Here is a 23439-nt window from a genome sequence, read left to right on the forward strand (position 1 = left end):
TGAGCTACATAATCTGCAGTCTTGTCATGATTTTTTTTTATATTTGGGTGAAAATATCCCCATTTATTCCATGTTAAATAAGTAATTTACAACTCTCCGGGTGTGTCACAGGTGACACAAATTGGTATGTAGAATTCTTACTGCTGCAACCCCTTAAGAATCTGGGCTAGCGAGAAAATTTAAACAGTCCTACAATTTTCATTTTCATTTTCAATAAGCTGAAGGTTTAAAACCAGATTAAATAAATCAATCATTCTTCTTGTATACAAAATCTGGGAAGTATTACTGTGATTCACACATTCACCAGGTCTCAGAGAGCTTTTTCATTGTTTCACTGAAGTGATGGGTTTGAGAAAATACACAAGAAAGCGGACATAATTTTTTTTTAATAAACAATACCACATGTATTTGTAGCGCTTCCCCTGTTAAAAAGGGAACATCATCATGTCATCATATGTGTTCTTCTATACTAAAATAATAATAATAATAATATTGATTTTCTTTTGTTTTTAAATGAACTTTTTTTTATAAATGACCAATAGCTTTATTCATAACATTAGTGTGTTTGTAAGTATCTGGCATGCAAAGACACGTGTTATACTGCTGTAAATAGTTTGCTTTGATGTTAATGTTTTCTCTTTATTTTGGATTTGACCAAAAAGCAGGTTACAAACAGACTCAAAATAAACTTTCTGAGGTTCCAAAGGTAAATATTCATCTTATTTTCATTCACAAGTTGGAGGGATACAGATACAATTTCTGTATTTTGAAGTATATGTTAATAAAGTGAAAACGTTTTTTTGTTTGTTTGTTTGTTTTAGCAATTGCACTTTTAAACAGTTTATTGTAGTAATTAAGATATAAGTCAATGCATATTTTTAAAACTTGGAATATAAGAGTGATATTGATGTAAAGCAAATATAAATACTCCTAAAAATTGTAGTACAATATTTAAATACGTAAAAATATGTCCTGGCAGACTTTCACAATGCTTAATCTTAACGGGTTGACCTGTTTTAGATGGTTTTCTTGAGTGATTAAGCCAAAACCTTATGCACTGACACTTAGGTATCCAAGAAGAAAAAATATCACAAAAAAACAACAAATGCATCTGAAAAGAGAACTGAATTGCTTTTCTTTCAAGCTCATGGTTTTAATGCGTACATATTAGGAATTGGTACCGAATTAGGTACTTTTATAGGTACCGACCAAATTCTGTCAAAAGCACCGGCTACCAATTCACGTAAAACCAAAAGGTACCATGTTTAGGTACCTGAACGCATCCTTGTGACTGTGAGGGAGTGGAAGAGTAGGTGATTTTCCATGCTGGACATGAACACAGCATTGCAATTATATATTGAAGAATAAATATGTATAATTGAAAAAAAAAAAAACTAGTTTTTTACAACATAGACACAAAAAAGTACCAAAAATTTGTATCGTTGAGTACTGGTACTGAGTGCGAGGTACCGGGTACCGGGTACCGGGTACCGGGTACCGGGTACCGTATGGTTTCTAATGTGAAAGGTACCCATCCCTAGTACATATGCACTGAGTAACAGAAGGTAAAAGGGCTTCAGTGACGTTCAGGTTATGTGAGTGTCAGAGGGTCTCACGATACAGATTGATTTAATATTTGTTAGTAAACATGCATCATAAACATTCTATATTTAAACATTGCTTTGTTAGAAGTCTTTATGCTCTCATTTTTTATATTCCTTATGCTCATGAAGTTTTGCATTTTCCCATCTGACAGTGCAGAAAATTTGATGAGTGTTTTAGTTCAAGGCTAAAAGCATGCTGAATGAAAACTCATGCAGTTATTACAGTTGAACATGTGACACAAGCTTTTTAACAGAACGTCTCATTCTGCTGTCTTTTAACAAATAAAAAGTACAATGACTGATTCTTGAGTAGGCTGTGAATCATGGCTGCCAAAAGTTGCAGACATTGAATGCAACTCAAAAAGAACTAATCTTGCTTGTTTTGTTTTGTAGGTCATAAAGAAGCACGAGAATTAATTTCAGACTCTTTGATATTGTTCAAAAACCCCTGACCTAAAGTTAATTCAACACTGGCCTACGTCAGCTCTGACATAAAGCCTCAACGCTGCAGCATGTCTGAGATGTGAAGGCAAAGATTGGACGATGAGTAATCACTGAACACCACACATTTAAATGGAAAACAGCATGTTTCTCTGAAGGTGCTTTTTCAGAGTCTGAGTCTAAAGTCGCAGATCAAACATGAAATTTTAACCAGGCAAACCTCAATGCTTGTATATTTTGTGAGTTTCTTTTTCTCTTGCTCATTTACAAGTCTGCATAATATAAGCTTGTTTTCCCATGAAGTCCCTAATGAATATTGCCACTCTCAGGTTGTAGTTCCCTGGCTTGTTTTTTTAAATGTTGTTGCTTAAACCCCTTTTGTTTCTCCCCCAGCTCATTCTAATAGAGATGCAAGAAAGTCTGTCTATTGCAGGATTACAGTCCTCAAAAAAGTCCACTAGAAACACAGAACAAGATCCTGAGAGTCTGACTGTCTCACTAACTTTTATAGCATGGCTGATAATGCTATGTGGAAATGAAAGTGCCTTAGAGAAATGCCCTCAACCTGCAGCTGGACACGAGTCAAAGGCACTTTGTAAATCTTGTTGGAGTAAAATAAATGTCAAAAAACATGCCATCACTGAAAAACACAAAAAAAACTCTGTCACCTTACTTGTCAAGGAGGCTCACCAACATCTTCACTGTGTCAAAACAAAATGAGACAAGACTAACAAGTGAGCTGAAGGTAGCCGCTGACAGAGCCCGTCACACATCAATTAATACTGTGGACCATCTTGTAAATTAGCTGGGTCAACCTCCACTGATAAATGGGTCGCCTGATTTGGGATTTTATCCATCTGTTTAAGGAGCTTCTACATGGCTTATTTTCCACACATCTGGCTGTTTGTTTCTCCTCAAAGCATTCCCACAGTTAGGGTCAGAAATTTGTAAATTATCAAAGAGCGACACATTCAAAGGCAAAGAGAAGCGTGGCTCATGAGCTGCATTAGCCCTGCTCTGGCTTTAGGGTTGAGAGTTAATCCATGAGCAGAGGTGATGACTGCAGGAGTATTAAAAGTTGTGACAGTTGTCTCACTTATTTACTTTACTATGGCTTTTCTTTTCAAACTGCATCCTATAATCATTCAGGGTCGCGGGTGGCTGGAGCCTATCCCAGCTGTTATTGAGCGAGAGGTGGGGTACACCCTCACTGTAAAAAACTAAAATCTTATCAAGTGTTTTTGTCTTATTTTGAGTAGAAAATGTCTTTTTAGACTTAATATAAGCCCCATTCACCTGAATAGTCTAGAAAAATGTCTTATTTCAAGTTAGTTAAAGACAAAAATGAGGTCTGAATTGCTTGGAACAGGTTACAAAAAAAATCTGCCAATGGAACAAGAAAAAAGTTACTTGTATTAAGACATTATTCTAGTTTTAAGAAAGTTTGAGCAATTTTTTTTTTGTTCCATCGGCAGATTATTTTATTTGTTATAAGCAATTCAGACCTAATTTTTGTCCGAAACAACTTAAAACAAGATTTTTTTCTGGACTGACCAGTTAAATATGGCTCGTTTTAAGTATAACAAGACATTTTTGACTTAAAACAAGAGAAAAACACTTGATTGATAGATTTCACTTTTTTGCAGTGCTGGACTGGTGAGTCTGATGAGCATGTTTTTGGACTGTGGGAGGAAGCTGGAAGTGCGGAAGTCAGAGTACCCAGAGAGAACCCATGAATGGATAGGGAGAACATGCAAATCCACAGAGAAAGGCCCATCGGCCAAGCTGGGAATTAAACCGGTGACCTTCTTGCTGTGAGGCTGCAGCACTAACTGTTGCACCACTGGCAGCCCTCCTATAACCTTTTTGAATTAAAAAAGAATATGTAACAATTAATATTTTTTACCATTGTGTTTGTATTGAAAGTTAGTATTCTGGTACCAATAAGGACGATGCATAGTCAGCAGGTAGTTATGGGATAAAAAATGTGCCAAGATAGCAACACAAAACTCAGTTTCAGTTTTCTAGTAAGTTAAAAAAATAGATAATGCCCAAGATAGATATTTGAGCAGACAAAAGAAGTTTTGATTATATACTGCAGCTGGCACAAACACACACCCTCTCAAACCACAATAAACAATGCCATCGATAGATTACAGAATAAAGGACTTGAAATTTTGGGGGGGGGGGTGATTTCATGGAAATCTGACTCTCTGGGTCAGTTTTTTTTAAGTGTAGTTTGAATAACCTGATCAGGTCATGACCTGCTTTTTCTGGTTTGGAGTGAACATTAGTCCCTCAAAGTTGAGGTCATGCTTCGACCTCGATACATTCAGACTTGGCCTTTCCGTGGGTGGTTTTAACTGCAAAACTATAAAAGAAGTTCATCTGTGCGTGTGCATTTCCACTGTATGTTTACAATGTCCACTGACTGACCATTAAAAGCAAATACTGTTCCTCTTGTAATCCATAGTTAAAGAGATATAAAATTTACATTAAGCCTCTTGTGTTGAGCTGGTGAATATTTTGATAAATGTCCTCTTGAGTCTGCTTTACTCTGTTATTCTACTGTGGGCTGTGGAAATGTGTAGAGCACTCAGCACACTGTAATGAACAAAATAAAGGTCAGAGAAAGACAATTAGAGCATTACTGTATTTTCTCTAGCGTGTCCTCAGAAACACTACAGCCTTTGCAAAATGTACGACCACCATTTCCAGTGAAAGGTGAAAATTACAGCTGGCATCCAAATACAAAAAGCTTTTGATGAGAGCGGTTTCAAACTGGTACTTAAGTATGCACTGGGTCATTCAATCAAAATGCTAGAGGAAGCAAACATTCACTTTCCCTTGGCTCGTCTGCACCAGGAAATATTAATTGCACTTACAGCCTTCAGATTGAAGCTATTTGATCTTGTTTCAAAACACTAAATTAATTTTTATTTGCTGTTTCTTGCTTATCACCTACTCCAGCAGACAAATAAGAGAAATTAAATCCTCACATGCTCCCCCGTGGTGCAAATTTGTTCTTCTTGACATGCGTATGACATGCAATCTACGTCGGCTCGGGAGTCGCAAAGGAGCCCTCCAAATCCCTCTGGACAAAGACAGATAAAACCTTTGGGGTTCTCCTCACATGTAGCTCCATTTTTGCAAGGGTTTGGATCACAGGGGGCACGTCTCCTCTCACAAGGTGGGCCTGAAAAACAGAAACGAAAAGTGTTTGTTAGGTGTTTAAGTTAAGATTAGCTTCAAAGTCGTTCTTCCACTTTAATGTCTGAGAAGAAACGTCCAACTCATTTTATATTCCATGAAGGAAATGTTGATTGACGTCTTTTTAATCAATTATTTCACAGTATGGACCACTGCATGATTGCTTTTAGTCACTCTGCATGTCCATAATTTAAGCAAATAGTCTCATAATTACTTTACGCTAAAGGAAACACTAACTGTATATGACATTATTGCTGTCAGATTCCCATACTCTCCTCTGATTGATGTCATGTTTCCGCGCAGGAGTTAAACAGCCGTATCAGAAATGATAGCATTCAGGCCAACAAAAGTCATCAACCGGAACAGCAAGGAAACACACTTCACGTCACGACATGAAAAATCAGCTTGTGTCTTCTGCGTCTTTGGTGCTGTGGACTTTTTAGAGCCTTCATTCATTTTCAGTCGACTCACTTCAGGGAAATCAATCCTGCAGCGAAGAACTTTGTACTTTTTGAACAACAAAACAAAACATGCCTGAGTTTCTCTGAAATCTAACCACGGGGATTTGAGAGTGTGCTCTTGTGCTCTCACTCTTAGTCATTACTGTAGCTGCTGTAGGGTTTGTATGAATACACATTTGGGGATTTGTTAACAAGGCTAACAAACTGGTAACCATTATAAAGTTTTTGGGGGTCTTATCAGGTTGAAACAGGCGTGATTTGATAAGATATGGACTCCACCAGACCTCTGAGAGTGTGCTTTGGTTTATGGCACCAAGACGTTAGCATTGAATCCAAGTAAGAGCCAGCTTGTTTGGATCAAGAGCTGAGAATTATAAAGCCACCTTGAACTCATTGCTGTTTTTCTCCAAGCCACCTCTTCCAGTACTTTAGTGGTTCCCAAACCTTTCAGCCCGTGACCCCTTAAAACAGAGGTGCTGGACAATGGCAAACCCCTGCTGTTAGAATACACTAATAAGTAAATCCAAAAACAGATATATTATTGTGTTTCCTAAATTAATCTGCCTCCACTGATATCATTGTTATCCTGGTTCAGTCACCTCAGGGGTCTTCAACAAGGAAATGTGGAAATCAGATCAAACATTTTCAGCTTGCATGTTTGATTCAGAATGTGAAGCCTATCTTCGTTTCTATTATTACAATAATGGATGAAAAATGCACTCATAGATAGTTTCTAATTTTGTAATGGTCCCGTTTCTTTGAGTTAAATTTATGCCGCACTTTTGTTTGCAAATCTCTTTACAGTTTTTCATTTTTTTGCAATTTGTAACGAACTAACAAACAGTACAGATATATCAAACTAAGTTCTATGTTTTTGTGTGTTTTTGATGCCAGGGAGTAGGTACATTTCTGAACAGCAGAGAAAAAATATCATGAAGGAAGATAACTACAGCAACTCAGTAATTTAGAGATATTTCACACTTGTTTCATCAACTCTGACAACAACTTGCAATATACTTCAGTTCCTCACTTATTCTCTGCTGACGACTCCAGTTGAAATGTTATTTCTGTCAATATTGGAGATTTACTCACCACACGTTTACATATTTATAATCCAATAAAATGATCATGGAACAGTGTCAAAAAAGGGTATTATTGTAGTATCAAAAGTATGTTTAAAACAACATACGAGATGTTTGTTTAAATGTGTAGTTTGCATTTCTGTTGGTGTCATAGTATATTTTATTACATTTCTACCATTTTTAACCAGTTAAAGAGTCCCATGCTCAAATGGTGTAACCACAAAAGCATGCCCAGTAAAAAATTCATCTTCCTATCAGTTATGCATGTGTACTGATGAAATAAGTTATTTTTTTATGAAATATAATCTATGAGAAATTTAAAATGTTTTCTTTCTACACTTGATAACATGGGTTTTGTTGGACTAAAACTTCATGTTTTGTCTCTATTTTTGGGTAAGCTGGTGTAAAATCCTTTTAAATTTTACTTTTTCAGTGTAGAAGACTGCTTAGATCATATTCATGGTAACATGTTTCAATATCGGATTTTTTTTCTGTTAAACACAGGTTACACTAATTGACATTTATCAGCTACATGTCTTTCACCCTAATGCAAACAGCTGAAATATAAATATATTTTTTATTTGTGTTCAAAAAGCTAGAAAAGCCCTAAACTAAATCTTCATTCTCATCCTTATCTTAGAAAAAAGAGAGAATGTTAAACTTATACTGGTGTTGGATCAGGTTAGTATCAGCTGATACCAAAGCCCAGGTGTGGGTATTAGCATCAGGACTTCAGTGTATCCCTTCTTTATTGTGCATTTTTACCTTTATTGTGGCACAAAATTTATTTTGACATGCAGGGCTTTGAACAGAACTTTGGATGGGTTTACACTATGCAACAGTTTGGTAAATACTGCACAAATAGAAAATGGGTTTAAATAAAAAGTTCCCATTAAAACACACATAATGCTCCAAAGTTAGAAAGTAAATCCTCAGTGTGGACTAAATTTCAAAATGAGGTCAGTACCCTCTTTCCAAATACAGTAACTAAAGGAAAGTCATCTAAAAGATGAATAAATGATTTTCATGGAGGATTTTCACTTAACTGTAAAGTGAGCAGCCAGTGCTGCAGCGTGGTTCATAAGCATATTCTGAGATAAAGTTTTCTTAAATAAGCTTTAGTCAGTAGTTTTTCTTAATACTGAAGTACCACAACACTTTCCCCAGCAGCAGCAGCAGCAGCTTAAGCAGAGACAGGCCAATGCCATCATGACATTGTATGCAAAGGATAAAATTAGACTGAATTCACTCGAGGTTCAAGGTGAATAAAACTTGATGTTATTCCCCGGTGAGGGTTTTCATTTTTGTGTTCTTCTCAAGGTGCCTACACATTTATCTTTGCAGTGACTCTTTCTTTGCATATTTCCCTTAATCCCCCTGCTGATACAAGTGCTCATGTCCCAGAGGCTCCTCACAGCCTCCTCTGTGGGCATCAATCTTAGTGTGCACAACTTCAGGGCCGGCTTTTTCCTCGACTCATTTTACAGCAGAAATTGAGTTTTCAGAACTGGTCCTGTGAAAGTTGCTCCAATGAAAACGACCATATATTTACACACCATTTAATCTTTCACATATATTTATGACATAGATAATGGCTGTGGCTCTCAATTTACTTTAGGTCATGCATGATATATTAGAACTCTGCATTTCTTTTTATGATCGTTTGTATCCAAGCTGGTTTATGTGTGCCACGGCTCTGTTTATCTCAAACCTCCTTATCATCACTGTGATTATTAACTGCAGCGCTCTAATATGCATGAAGTCACAACATTGTGTCAGTATCTAATTAAATGGATTAACAAGGGTAATGAATGTAAATAAAGTCCAAATTAAAGTAAAAAAAAATCATATTACCACCAACAGCATCAGGAAAACAATTAACACCTTACACCAAATGGAAACGGCAGAGTAAAGATGGTAATACCTTACAACAAATACCCAAGAGGTGGTGCAGAGGAGAGTCAAATCAAAAGAAAATCTCATTTGAAACGTCCCATGAGTTTGGCTCATTATTCTGTGCGCATAGACTTTGGCCTATGAGGGCAGCCGGCACTGGAGCAGCCACTAAGTTCCAGTTGATTAATGAGGCAACTGCAGAGAGGGAGGAGACGGTAGGGGGGTTGTAAGAGAAAGCACAAGCTCCACAGAACCCCCAAGAAGCCGAAACGACAGCAGGACACCGTGACTATGTGGAGGCACCCGGTGGAGTCCGCTTACTTGAAGGAGCAACAGCAATTAGGGCAAATTAGATAAAAGCGACAAAGGCAGAGGGAGCATGTAACTCACCGGTTTGTTCCCCATCAGAGGAAGACTGAGCTTTTCAAATCAGGCAAACGCGGACAGTTTTACAAAGCAGCTTGTTTCTAAATTTCCTGTTCTAACATAAAATGTCTGTCCTGTTTCTCATCTTGATTACAACAGCTTTCATTTCAAAGACATTTCTTGTGTTTTCCACAAAAATGTTCTAAAAATCATTTTAATGTTAAAGGCCAGAGAGGAGAAACTTCATAAATGAGTTGATGCATGATACAGAAACTTTGGAGAATTTGTCAGACACGATTACAGTACAAAATATTCATAGCTTGTCCGAAAGCAGCCTAAGGAGAAACCAGTTATTTAAAGTTTTATTTAGACCATAAATGCTTTATTAAATATCATCCATGTCCTTCTCTGATAATAAGCATCCATCACTCAATTCAGCCTCCCCTCAGTCAGATGAAAGCTGTCTGCTCACGCTCCCTTCAAACTGTGAATTTCCCTATGAATAATTTCACCCTCTCCCGCTGTGTTTTACTCTCTTCTTTTACTGTATAGACTTAATCTGCTCTTGCGTAACTGTAATGCCAGACAGTACTGGGAGTAACCTTGAAAGCACTTCTCCAAAATAATAAGCTGAAAGCATGGGCTGGACTGGAAAGGCAAAGCTATGACACTTCAAGAATGCTGCCAGGACAAATTGTGCTCCAAACAAAACAATGAATCAATGTGAAGAGCCACCTGGAGTTTTAACTCCAGGAAGTTCACTGTGGGTTTGTTTTTATTTACTTGCAGCAGACAGTGATATCCAGGTCGGTCAGAGGAGAATCCAGCTCTTCAGGCACATTTCTGTGTGATAATGTAGTTTTATGTTGCTGCAGTCAACGAGACTAATTATGGGATTGATGCCTACAGCATGTGGCTATTGTTGAACTGCTTGTTTTCTATCATTACATAAAGCTGGTCTCCATTTTTGTTGAAGTCTTACATTTTATTGCGTACAATGATTCTCTTGTCTATTTTTACTGAGTGTGATATTTCAAACTCAACACTCTTAGATTTTAAAGCCTGGGACAGGGGTTGTGAATAAACCATGGGCATAGAAACCTGTATGTATGAATGACATCTACTTAGTTTGATTTATAAAGCAATTTTTCTTGCATTCATCAAAAAAAATTTTATCACCACTGCTAATGTATTACACACAAACCTCCAGGAACATGTTTAAGTAACACTACAAGAAGTACAAATGTGTTTCAATACACTTCAGCCTTGACATAATGTTAGTGATATGTTACAGAAGCTAGTTGGATATCATTTATTCACAAAAATGAAGTATGAATATGCATATGGTGCATCGCCATCGCCATCGCTGCAATAAATGATCAGTAATGGTAATCAGATGATTACCAATATATCTTTTAATGTTTCTGTTTCTGTAATGGTTAATCCACCAGTTTGTGCAAGTTCTGTAATCAAAACAATATTTTAAATGCTAAAATAGAATTATTGTTGTTACCCATGAATTTTCAAATTTACTGTTTAACAAGAAAGCAGAAAAAATAGTAAAGCATACTATTGTTCCCTGATTGCCAAAATACTGTTATTTATTTTCTTAACTAAAAAGAAAAATGTGGTTTAGTGGTTCTATGTTATTTGAGATAAATTCCAGTGTGCTAGCTAAAATTTAAGAACGAAAACGTGACTTCAGTTTGAATGTCTTCTGTTGAAAAGGATGAAACATAGAGAACTCACTAAAAAACAAAGAGTTCGAATGAAATCTCTTTAAGATGCAGGAAGGGTTTCTCGTTTTAATAACAGTTGGTCTAAAAAATTTCAAGCACAATATATTCCAGTTTTGCATTTACTCAATTTTTTGTTGCTTTTCTCGTATGTCATTCCAGAACTCTTCAGCTCTGCATAAGTCTCTGTCTTTGTCTCTATTTCCAGTAATTTTTTTCAGGTTATTTTGGATGATTTTAGTCATTTTAACACAAAAAAGAGAACAAATTTCAGATGCCCTTCAAACACTGTCTAGCAGTTATATCACATTACAACCAGGGGTTGCTAAAAACAGCAGAAAAAGTACCTTTTTAAAATGACATAATAGCCACATAAACGGTTCTATTATTTTCATTACACACAATTATTGGAATATTTGAAAATCATGACTCATCTCTTTAGACAAACTCCATTAGCCATTGTAATAAGACATTTTTTTCTAACTTCACTCCAGAAAAATAAGAAAATCAAGCAGTCAGGTGTAAAAAATACAACAAAAATACAACAAAAATACAGCACAGCTCATAAAAAAATCCCTTTTTTGTACTTGTCCGAGTACATTCAAATGAAACCCTATTTAGAGACTATTAGGCTGACATCAGTGAAATCATGCAGACAAAAAAAAAACATTAAAATATGGGATTTTTTACAGCTGGCAGCTTTTTCTGGTAGACTGGCCGTAGAAACACCATAGCTCATTAAAGCCTTTCAGACAGAGGTTGAATGAAAGACGACTAGAACTGTTTGATCTGTAAATCATGTAAAGCTACGACAGAGGAACCAGAGTGACAATATGAAGCAAGAAAATCAGCTTACTTAAACCTAAAAAAAGTCAACCTACTTTTTATTATTCAGAGTACATTTCTTGAATGACCAAACTCAGCTGTTATTACTCACATCAATCTGAACATCCCAGTGAGGCTGAAACAACATCCAGTCATCGTGTCTGCAGGAATCAGAGCAGCACCTGGGTGAGTTTTTCTGCCTCGTCACTGTCAGAGTCTATGATATTTTCTCTTCTATTTATCGCTCCTTGGACACCACTGTATCCCAAATCCTGTTCTGTTGAGTGTTGAACTCATGTGCCATCTTCAATTTATGGATTTGTACAGTTTCTGTGTGTTAAACCTCTCTATCTTTCCTCTTTTGCTTCTACACAGCGAAGAAACCACAGACTGATGTGATCAATAGCAACAAACTACTGACCAATCAGAATCAAGTATTTCGTGCAATAACTGTGTTAGCGTTTGATAATAAAAAAATTAAAAATGGATTCAAATAATCATGATATAACCTTCACCACCAAAATCATAACAGATTAAAACCTTGCTTTATGTCATGATTTGTGTGTCTTTACAGCTATTAGGAAAGAGACAGAATTGATGTTACTGGTCCCTGCAAAAAAAAAGTGATATTTGAAGCTCCTCTTTCTGCTTTGACCTAGAGCATGTGAGATTTAATATGTCAAAGCCAGGCCATCCCCTTTTTTTTCACCAGCCCCCATAAACTGACCATTATCAAAGTTCTGATTTAATGCACTAAGCAGAAACAATGTGCTATAAATCCTGTTTTAATTGATTGCTGTAAACCTTTGTTTTATCAACTGTGACACGCTCAGTTAGCCAGCAGTTTAGCCCTGGCTTTTTACAGCCACATGTCAGCGCTCGTAACATGAGGTATTTGATTTGGAGTGGCCGCGTCATATATTGTGATGACAAATAGAACGTCTGGTGGGATCAGGTTTAAAGCCTTTGAGGAAATGCTGATCTTTAAAAGATATATGGCTTTTGTAGTTTTCAGCTTTGACCTTTTCCAAAGATAGCTGCCCCTCCGAGGCAAATGACACTGCTGCACACCGTGGATGCAGTAAAACCTTTCTCACTACCTTTGGTTAAAATAACCTCTAAAAGTGATTATGTGTTCCAATCAGGACTCAGAAAATCAAAGTTTTAATCAAAGATGTTTTCAGTACAACATTAAAAAAAAACAGAGCCTGAGCTGCTTACCGGAGACTCCTGTGTCACAGATGCATCTGAAGGAGGCGGGCGACCCTGGAACACACGTCCCATTTTCACAAATTCTGTCACAGTTTTCTTTCCCAACAACTTCAGAGCAGTTAACACCTGAAAGGAAAGGAAAGTCAGGTCAAACCTGCACAGTGAAACAGAAATAACCAAAGATTTATTGCAACTGTGGTGATAGTCTGCATGCACAAACTTAAACTGGAGCTCTTCCTCTTGTGCTTCTCACAAGTATTCACCTAACTTTATATAAAAAAAAAGAATGTATCAGACCCTATTTGAGCTGCATTCATCTGACAAGTCCAGAGATAATTCTTATTTCCAGATGTAAAAAGACAAAAAAATGAAACCTGAATTGCTTGTAAAGAGTGAACAGAATCTGCTAATGGGGTATGAAAAATGCATTTGTGAAGATTTCTGAGAATGCAATTAAACTCGACAAGTACATTTTTATTACCCTATTGACACATTTTTGACACTCTTTAAAATCTATTCAGTTATTGTCATTTAAAGTCTTAAAACTAGAAAAGCACTCAGAGAGCGCAGACCTTTGCCAAGCATATTGTCAGTCACGCAACACTTAAGTCCTACTTTAATGTTATACTCCCTTTCAGTAGACTGTCTGCTACAATTTGGTGTTAGTTGCAGGTTTTTATGATAATTTGTTACCTGACAGTGTTGAAAATTTTGATGACCCAGCATATATTTCATATTCTGGATCTTAGTATCCAGAATATTGCCAGGATCTGGATCATACTTTTACATCTGTCAGAAATTATCATGAACTTGTCTTGTTTTGTTTTGCAAAACAATCCGACCATTTATCGTGGAGTTATATAGACATATGGTGAAACCAGCACTATCTCACAATGATGAAGAATCCTTTAAAAAAAAAAAAACCCTGGACCCAGACAGTGATTCGGATCACTTCCAAAAATGTAATCACTTCTTCCTTATCCCATTTTGAACACTTCCTGAAAATTTCTTCAAGATCTGTTTCTTACTTTTTGAGTTGTTCATAGACAAACAGACAAACAAACTCTCCCAAAAACATAAACTTCTTGGCGGATGTAAAAAAAAAAAAAAATTCCAGACTTTTTAGGTGAATGCTGCTGTTGATGTTTTTATGAGAAATAAGACAAACACTTGCTTAAATTTCAGTTTTGGCAGTGCACTTTGTCTATGCTCTCTTCTAAAAGCAAAAGCTACGTTTTAACCAAAGGACTTTACCCGAGAACTATGTGCACTCCAACCACCAGAACTAGGGCAGAAATTTAGTTCTGGGGGATAAATTTACCCCTGGAAATGGTCCTATCAAGGGGTATGTATTTACAGTTGACCAGGAACTTTAGGGGGCGAAGTTTAAAGAATGATTCTATAAGCTGAGGAACCTTCAGCTGTACGTGTCAGTGAATAACCAAACTGAAATACCACCTCTTCTGTCTACACGCTTTGGACGACAGAGTGGCCAATTGTTTTGCCAGTTTGCCTCTAGAGCTTGTCTTCTTTGAGTGTCAACAAATCCATCTGCTGTAAAATAAAGCACAATCCAAACCAGCACAAGCTGAATATCCTCCATGCTAACAAGCTAACTGCAGTGCTACACAGATTGTCTGTCTCCATCTATTGCATCATTTTCACTGAGTGAAAATATTGTTGCCTTACTGCCCTCTACTGGTCTGGTTATGTTTTGCAATTACCTTTATTTTTTTCTCCATACGTCACTGACCTGATTTGTATAATCTACTTGTGACTTTGGCCTGCAGTAAAAACAAAGACAAATGGTTTACAGGAACAATTTTGCTCAGGGAAATGTTTTAAAGTGATACTCCGGGATGGAACAAGTTGGGTCCTATCACAAGGTTCAGGGCAGAAATTACCCCTACAGCAGTGATTTTGTGCAGCAGAAGCCCAGGGCGCACGCACCAAAGACCCCTTCCCTGCTCGTCTGCTGGTTTCCTATGCACTCAGATTTTACTTGAGCAAAAACACAAATAAACAGACTCCCACCAAAAAAATCTGATATCGGTCTGCATTCAAGCTTTATTTAGAGAATGTTCAGCGTGTTACTTTCACATAAAAACACCGCTAAATAAGGCTCTAGTTCTCATTGTGTCGTAAAACGGCGCTACCTCCGCTGCAGAGCCACAGCTGGCTACGAGGCGCTCACCACTTAGTGTATCAGTCTGCGTGCGCGGCGTGCCAGATATAAACAAACTCAGGTAGTCTGCCAGGACGAAGAGACACGATGAGAACTAGAGCCTTATTTAGCTGTGTTTTTGTGTGAAAGTAACGAGCTGAAAATTCTCTAAATAAAGCGTGAATGCAGACCGATATCAGATTTTTTCGGTGGGAGTCCATTTATTTGTGTTTTGGTCAAGTAAAATATGGCCCTGTCTGAGTGCAGAGGAAACCAGCAGACAAGCAGGGAGGGGGTGTTTGGTGCGTGCACCCTGGGCTTCTGCTGCACAAAAACACTGCTGTAGGGGTAATTTCTGCCCTAAATCTTGTGATGGGACCCAACTTGTTCCATCCCGGAGTATCACTTTAGGGGAGGCTAAAAGTTGCTGCCCCCCCTGGTCCGGACATAGCAAAAGAAGACCAGTTACCCTACAAACAGAAACACTGCACAGCAATCACTCAAAAACTATTCATTCAGAATGTTTCTCATTTCATGTTATACTCCCTGCCACCAGATACTTTAATAATGCAGACCTTTTGTTTCGGTCCTCAACATGAAACCCTCGACAAAATCCAGTTTTTAGAATCTGATATGAAAGCACAGAAGAGCAAGAGGAGGATGAGAACTTATGCAAGGCACTGTAATCGAGCTGTGGGGAGTGCAAATTGGCTGCTTAGAATCTTAGAAAAGGAGTTGTTTTGAATGCAGGCTTATGTAATATTTATACTGTTTGCATTAAAGAGGAGTGTTTGGGTTCATGCTGGAAAACAAGATGATTTTAAGTAACTCTGAGATTAAAATACTGACAGCTTCATACAGGAGCTTTTAGAGCAGATGTGAAGCACTTCATCAAAAGATGCTTACATGTACAGCAGAGGTAAAATATATGTACATAAATTTATATTCCAGGTCCTTTTAATCCAAATTCTAACACAAATAAGTCAGAGGGAGAAGGGATGAGTGTCCTTACCTGTGAAATGTGGAGGACACAGGCATTTATACGTTCTGTGGTTTGGATCCGTCGATCCATTGCTCAAACAGACTCCTTTGTTTTCACAAGGGTTATCCAAACACGCATCGGACTTTTCACAAAACCTCCCCGAGTAGCGGTGGTGGCATCGACAGTGATATGCACCTTCCCAGAGGGATGTCTGACAAATCCCGTTCCCTGAACAAAGTCGCAGCAGAGGGGAGGCCTGGCAGAGCTGCGTTTTAACCGACACATTGAGCCTTAAACCAAGCTTGCACAGCTGCACGTCTTCTCCATGCAGAGCGATGAAGTAATGAAGACCCGGGACGAGCCATTTGGCCTCCACTTGCTCTCTTTCATCGAGATTGTGCTGGAAAAGAAGCTGATCTTTCACGTTTGTATTTACTGAACAGTTTTCGAAGTTTTCTCTTGAAACATTGAGGAGCTGGACCCCGTAGGACTTGAGTGTTTCGTCAGCAGACATCAGCAGTTTGTCTCCATGCTGCAGCTGAAGAGGGCACATTTGTGGGAAGTTGAAAGAGCGCTTGGTTGACTCCTCAGTCCTCTGAGACTCCCAACACTCTGAAACATTCCCGCAGATGTTTCCCATGAGAGTCCAGTTCATTTGAATAGTCTGTTGATGAAGGTGCCATTTAAGGGAAGCTTGTCTGTTGCAAACTGTTTGGCACTGGATCATTTGGGAAGCTAAAAAAATGGTCACCAGGTGGAACAATGAGGCCTCCATGTTTCCTTTAGGTACTTCAAAACCAATTTAACCAATCTGGAGCTTTGAAATCCAGTCGGTGTCACCTGGAGGATGTGTGAGGAAAAGACTTTCTGTTGTGCTTTGTGAGATGTTGTTCCATTAACTCCAAGACATCCACATGAAAGGCAATTACCTGAAGAGAAAGAAGATTTGATTAATAATCCTAGAAATTAAGAACACATGAAGAATTCAGTCACATTTATCAAAACAGAGAACTCCGAAGTGACTGGATAACTATTTTTCTGAGGAATAAAGGCTTATTCCTAAACAGAAACAGGCTTTTTGACACAAGATACAAAGATGACTTTTAACAGACAGCAAAGTGGAGGAGCACTGAGTGAACACTGAGAGGCAAAGCAAGACAGCACAGGAAAAAAAAAAAAACTTAGGCATTGTCTTAGTTTGGGCTCTTTTCAAGCTGGAACACATCAACAACTCTGAGTAGTGTTCCTCTTGTAAAATCCAACTAGTCTAGAGGAAAATAAAAATGTCAGTGCTTCTGCAACTCAACAAAAAGTATAGACCTAGTTAGCTAAAGCTGCAGAAAAAGTTGAACTCGCACATTGAAAAAACTCCCCAGCTCTCTGTCTTTGTCACCGCACAGCAGCCCTCACTCATTCATACGTCTCTGCACAGCCTGGAAAAGTTAGCCTTCAGGGCTAACTCAACATGGTGGCTTGTTTTGAAGTCCCTGAGTTAGCAGAGTTTCAGAAAATAAAACACTGTGGTTTGATTTAAGGGGGACTGGGTACTTTTACACACTTGAACACACACTGAATTGAAACATCCAAGGAATACAGGATTTGAGGAGGGCAAGAAATTGTGCTAAAATGTGCTAAGACGTCAGGTATAATCAGGTGAAGTTTGGCTGTGAAGAACTAACCTTAAATGAAGTGGACTTTTGTGTCTCTTATGAGCTTTAATTTCAACTCAGAGGTTTTTCATAAATTATAACCCAGCTTCATGCTTGCCTGAAACCTGTTTTGCATTATATATACTCACATTTAGACATTAAGATACCTGAAAGGACAGATCTGTCCCCCTTATCTCTTTGATGGTTTGGTCTTGCACATGTAAATGCCATGTTTTCTGACCCCATCTATATCCGAACCTGTCAATCTGAAAATCTTCCCTGTACAAATTATACTAATGAGAATCAGCTTCATCAGTACGCAGTTAATTACCTCCTCTGACACCGAACCACTGGTGCCAGTGTCACTCATTTATGACGACTATATAGAAGTAATCTGTCATTAAGCAGATGCTCTGGTTTGCTTTATTGGCCACATTGAGGTTTATGTTTATTTTGGTCCGTTTCATTACATATCAAAGCTCCTCAAAGTAGCTTTAGAGAATACAATAAAGTTTCTGTAATGGCCATAACACTGATATAATTCAAAGTTGCAGGCCTGATGCTTTTTTATACAATACTTATCATCTCTTAGCTAACCTTGTATTTAAAGTATCTGCAGGTTTGTGTTTATTTTGACAACTGCTTTAGGCAAAGAAGTGCATCTTATCTCTTTGTGTCTCCAGTCCTGCACATATAAAAGTCACAGTTTCAGATAAAACTCACTCTGCTTCATTTTATAACACAGGACTATTATCTATGACGTATGGAAAACCTATACAAAGGCTATTTCAGCGAGTTTCTGTTGATCACATTGTCTTCAAAAGACATCACTGCGGCTGTGACAAACATTAGAAATGACCACAAAGAAAGATGAAGCATTCTTTTCTTCTCTGATGGCCTTGGTTGTCTTTCAAAATACTTCAACATTTACGTCACTGTGTTCGATCCCCAGCTAAAAATTCCACTCAAGACCTCTGAATTAGATTAAATACAATGGAATATCAATAAACCTCAACCAAATCATGGTGCCAGATCACCCAAGAACCAAACTACAGAGAGTTTTTTGATGAAAAAAAAGCCTTAAATAAAAGAGTGAAAGTTTCCATTTTTTGAAGCCAGTTGTGCTTTCATCACCAGAATATGTACATTTGTATAATTGAATAGAGGTATAGAGGCAGAATTGGAGTTAGCGAAAGGAAGCTCGGCAGCAAAAAGAAGATCTGGGCTGTAATGTTCAGAGAATTGCTCTCATTTTTACTAGACTAGTCCACAAAAACAATATTTGGCACCCTTGGGTAAAGAATGCTATACAAAATAGCACGAGATTCTCATTCAAAACCCTGATCATAACTCAGACCTGAATAAGCGGCATTCTTCCATCTGCTTCAAGAGGGGTATTGAGTTTTTTAAGTCTTTATTCTGTCCCTCTGTTCCCCAATAGTATCTTTACATGAGTTACAGCACAAAAATCCCCATTATTCACACACTTGGGTTTTGCAAAACCTTTATTTCAGACTGTTTGACCCACTTCCTTTTGGCTGCTGTCTCTTTAAAGCTCCCTTCTCCACAAACCCCCTTCACTCTGATTGGCCATCCCTCTGGAGGCAGACTTTGGTGTTTGAGACCCGTCCCTCCAACGGGTCATTGGAAGACCCTTGTGTGATGACCTCAATATTTCAGCAATTCTGGTTAAGTTCTCAAGAACATCATCATGTATTTTCTTTTCTTTTCTTTTCTTTTCTTTTTTTCTCCAGGATGGAACATTTTAAACAGTTTACAGACAGGTTCAGGGATTTCTGCAACATAAAAACGTGTAGAGGTTTGAAATTCTGCACATATTTGGTGTGAACATCCAGTATTTCTACTTTAAATCCATGTTTGAAATATGGGGAAGCAGAATACCCCCTCTTTAAACTAGCCGTCAGCAGCAGTGGTCCTGGCTATTACACTAGTTGTAGTACTGTCTGCCTCAGACTTGATTAGAAACAGGACAGTGTGCACAGCTATCATGAACACTCTCTTTGACTGTAACACGTGGACTCGTGTCTTCAGCGGGTCTAGCAGAGCTGTCATAATCATATGCAGTGATGCTGACCGAGTGTGTCAGAGCAGCCTTGGCTTCCCTGAGGTTCCTACAGAGAGTGACAATGTCAGATAAAATATTCTCTCTCCCCTGCCGGTGCCTCACTGTCTCACAGTGAGATGAGTCAAAGCAGGCAGCATTGTCTTTCTCCCTCAGGCCCTTTTCATACGTGTGCACCAGATAAAACAGCAGAGTGGAGAAGCCTCCCTGCAAGAGGAAACTCTGCTGCCTGATCAGCGCATGAGGCCTGATATGAATAACTGTGTGGCGATAAGTAATAAAACGCTGAATATGGAACACCAATATCAATGGAAGGGGGAGTGATAAAGTGAATGAGATTGTGAGTGTCATCATGAGGGCTGAGCGGGCAACCAGAGGATCTCATTTACATGGGACTGAGTTGACTATTGTGTTTCACTGAACAAATCTGAAAGCTGTGCTTCATTTCAAAAGAAAGGAAGAAAAACAAGGAAATTAAAACTCTTACAGGACAAAATCTGTGATTGCCTTCTGTTTTCAGGTTCTGCAGTTTGTTCATGATGAGCAGGAGGAAGAATGGTGACAAACAGAAGTTAATTTATGTATTTATTAAAACTTGATTTTGAACCTTCTCTCATGAAGTTTTTCAGAAACAGGACATTTTTAAATTTCCTCTACAAAGAGCTGCTCTTCAGAGTTGAAAGTTTCCTTTCTGTGGTTTAAAACTTTGATGTTTGGTTCGCTGACAGACTCAGCATCAGTTTCAGCAGGCTTCTGTTTTCAGTGGAAAATCTTAAAAACACACACTGTGCAAAACCTGCAACAATCCTGCAATAAGCTGTGAGACTCCAGACAGACCACCAAGGTGCAGGTGTTAGGGCTGGGACGATATGCTATTTTTGCGATTCTATTTCGATTCTATTTTGCTGATTCTTCAATATTTGCGGTGCTTCAATATTTACATTTTTTGCGATTTTTAGTTTGCTTTCTTAACACCAGACCATGTGAAAAAGTAAAATGATGATGATGTCTACAGACTATATCAGGAGCCATATTTTCCCATAAAATGCACATCAAGTGAGTCAGAGAGAAACATTTCATCTAGGAGTGCACCGATCATAATTTTCTGTCCGATCACCAATCTTTAAGAAGCCTGGCCTGCCGATACAGATTTGGGCCGATACCAATTTTTTTATTTATTTATTTATTTTTTTTTTTTATAGCTGACGTCATATACCTTCACTGTTCCAATCTTATTTTATTGAAAATCATTGATCAACACCTGTGAAACAATAAAATCTTTATGTTTTAACTCAAACAGCCAATAAAATGTCCCGGGTTTTAGGTCTCAGAGCAAAAACCAACAATGGCTGGCTCTTTGACCTTGCTGGAGGTAAATAAGATCAGTTTCATATGTAAGGATGGGCCGATCACTGATCCCACAAAATTAAGGAAATCGGCACTGATCAATCGGCTGACCAATCAAAAGGTGCATATCTAATTTCATCCTCTGCTGGAGAAAAGTGGTAACTTTTTTCCAATCAAGTTTATAAACAAAGACTAAAATGAAGAATTTGAATTAAAAAAAAAAAAAAAAGAAAAGAAAAAAGAAAATGATTTTTTGACAAAAAATCTTGTTTTGATATTGTCAAACAAAAAAATACTGATATATAGATTTTCAAATTTTTCTCCCACCCCAAGTGGATGTGTTCATCTGTAGGCATCATTTGACTCATTCTGGGGATTTTAGCTTTTTTTTTTTGTTGTTTTAGTGATCAACACAGATCAGTTTCTACCCAAATGTAGCACTGAAGATCTAGAAACGATAAACGTGAAGGTCATGACTAACTCAGCAGAAAGGTATCAGACTGTTCAAGAAGTGACCATGACTCAATAGAACAGAATAAAATCACTGGGTTTGATTCAACCATATCTAAAAATACTCTCAATGTAAGAAGACCTAATTTAACACGTTAGTAACCTTGTTTCACCCAGATGTGTGATCCAGACTAGGAATGGAGAGACAGCTGGGAGAAATACTTCCTCTTAAATCACCACACGTGTGACAGCAAACTGGCAACGTCAATAAGCAGCAACGGCAATAAATCCATGTTTGAGGGGACGTGGTGGCAGGGGAATGAAGTGCAGGAGGAAATACGACCATTTTTTTCAACCGGTTTACAGAAATACACAAAAAGCAACAACATGCAGAATTCATCTTTGTAATGAAGTACAGAATAACCTCTAATACTCCTTATTTGTGTTACTCAAAGCGAGACTGAGGCTGTTTCATCCTGCACAGCCTGCGTGATTCATTCCATTTAAACCCTAAAGCACATTTATCCTCACTAATTGTGAGCTGGTTCAAACTCATTTAATCAGAATTACATTCAGAATTTATTCAGACTATTACAGAAATCTATACTGTCGGCCTCTGCTTAAATAAACCAACAAAAAGGTTTTCGAGGATATTAAGACGCCTTAGAGGTATCGATCAGTCAGGATTAAACTGCAGGCTCCACAGAAGTGGCTCTGGTAATAAGGGCCATAGGGTCAGGAGCGAGGTCACGTATGCCGGGGTCAACTAATTGTCTCCCTCAGCCTCCTGCTTTCATTAAAGCTCTGTGAACCCACATTTTAGGATGCCAACCACGAAGGTGTGCAGGGGGCAATGGATCAAGGAGCTGTGTAAATCCTCGCTTGACTGATGACCATGGGAGACACAGAGAGGACACATCAAATTATCTCATCAAACCATCGGGGCTCTGTGTCATGTGTTGACTGTCATACGACAAAAGAAGACGGCAGATGAAGAGATGTTGCTTCACTAATCAGTCCACAGAAAAGCCAAGGCTTGATTTTTTTGTTTGTTTTTGTTGTTTTGTTTTTTGTTCATTAAGCTTCTGTGAGGAGTTTTTAATGATGTCTCACTATGAGCTACGCAAACAGAAAATGGCAAATATTCATACGGTAGTATAATTTTTGGTTAACTGAGCTACCTTCATATTAACAGGGCAGTAGGGGCTGTGAGCTGAGCTGCTGCTAGTTTTTTCAGACTGCTCTCCTTTCTTTTTATGTTTTTTTTTCCCCTGACAGGAAGCTTTTTTCTTATGATTTGGTCTGAGATGAGCTGTCAGCATCTCCACTCTCTGCTGCATAGAGCTAAGATGTGCTCTTTCATCCTGATGCTGTTAAATTATATCCACATACTGTATGCTGAGCTATGAGGAGAGGGACACAGAATGGATTCAGTTCAAATACTGCAGCTTTTATAAGTTAAAGTTCCTTTACTTAAAATCCATTAAAGCCCTGAGTACTTGTTTTAAAATCAGGGGGTGTAGCGTTAAAAGATCTGAGATCATCCTGTGCTAAAAGTTGAAATCTAATAAACAGTAGAGCTTTAATGTGAGAACAACACATACAGGTGGAAGTTCCTGGATAGGGGTGGGCAATTTAGCCTCAAAATTATATCACGATATTTCAAGGAAATTTGCAATAACGATATTTATGATGATAAGGGGAAAAACGAACAACCACCCTTTGCTGTAATAATTCTCCTGCACATTTTGCATTTAACTTGTTTTGCTGCGTGTCTGATCCTTGGTCAGCCAAACCACTTCCACATCACTGAGGTAGCTCCTCTTTTAGGCAGTAAATCCTCATGTAAGGACGAATTTAATGCTGCCATGCTACTTTCACTCTTAGCCATTATTGGTTTGCACACAGCAGGAAGCGTCATACGTCATTGC

General features: G+C 38.1%; 1 protein-coding gene across 1 annotated transcript in view; it reads right to left on the reverse strand.

Moving 5' to 3' along the window:
• The window catches only part of eys (eyes shut homolog), a 265468-nt gene that overhangs the window by 236748 nt on the left and 5281 nt on the right, over positions 1-23439 (reverse strand). Inside the window, exons 2-4 of the mRNA XM_074676533.1 lie at positions 16010-16908; positions 12843-12959; positions 5045-5241 (exon numbers count right to left, since the gene is read on the reverse strand). Of these exons, the coding sequence (XP_074532634.1) occupies positions 5045-5241; positions 12843-12959; positions 16010-16754 (1059 nt within the window). The 5' untranslated portion in view covers positions 16755-16908. The remainder of the gene's footprint in view (positions 1-5044; positions 5242-12842; positions 12960-16009; positions 16909-23439) is intronic.

Source organism: Halichoeres trimaculatus, unplaced genomic scaffold (assembly GCF_033239565.1).
Source record: "Halichoeres trimaculatus isolate MK-OKI-2021-1 unplaced genomic scaffold, fHalTri1.1 fHalTri1_scaffold_8, whole genome shotgun sequence".
NCBI classification, from domain to species: Eukaryota; Metazoa; Chordata; class Actinopteri; order Labriformes; family Labridae; genus Halichoeres; species Halichoeres trimaculatus.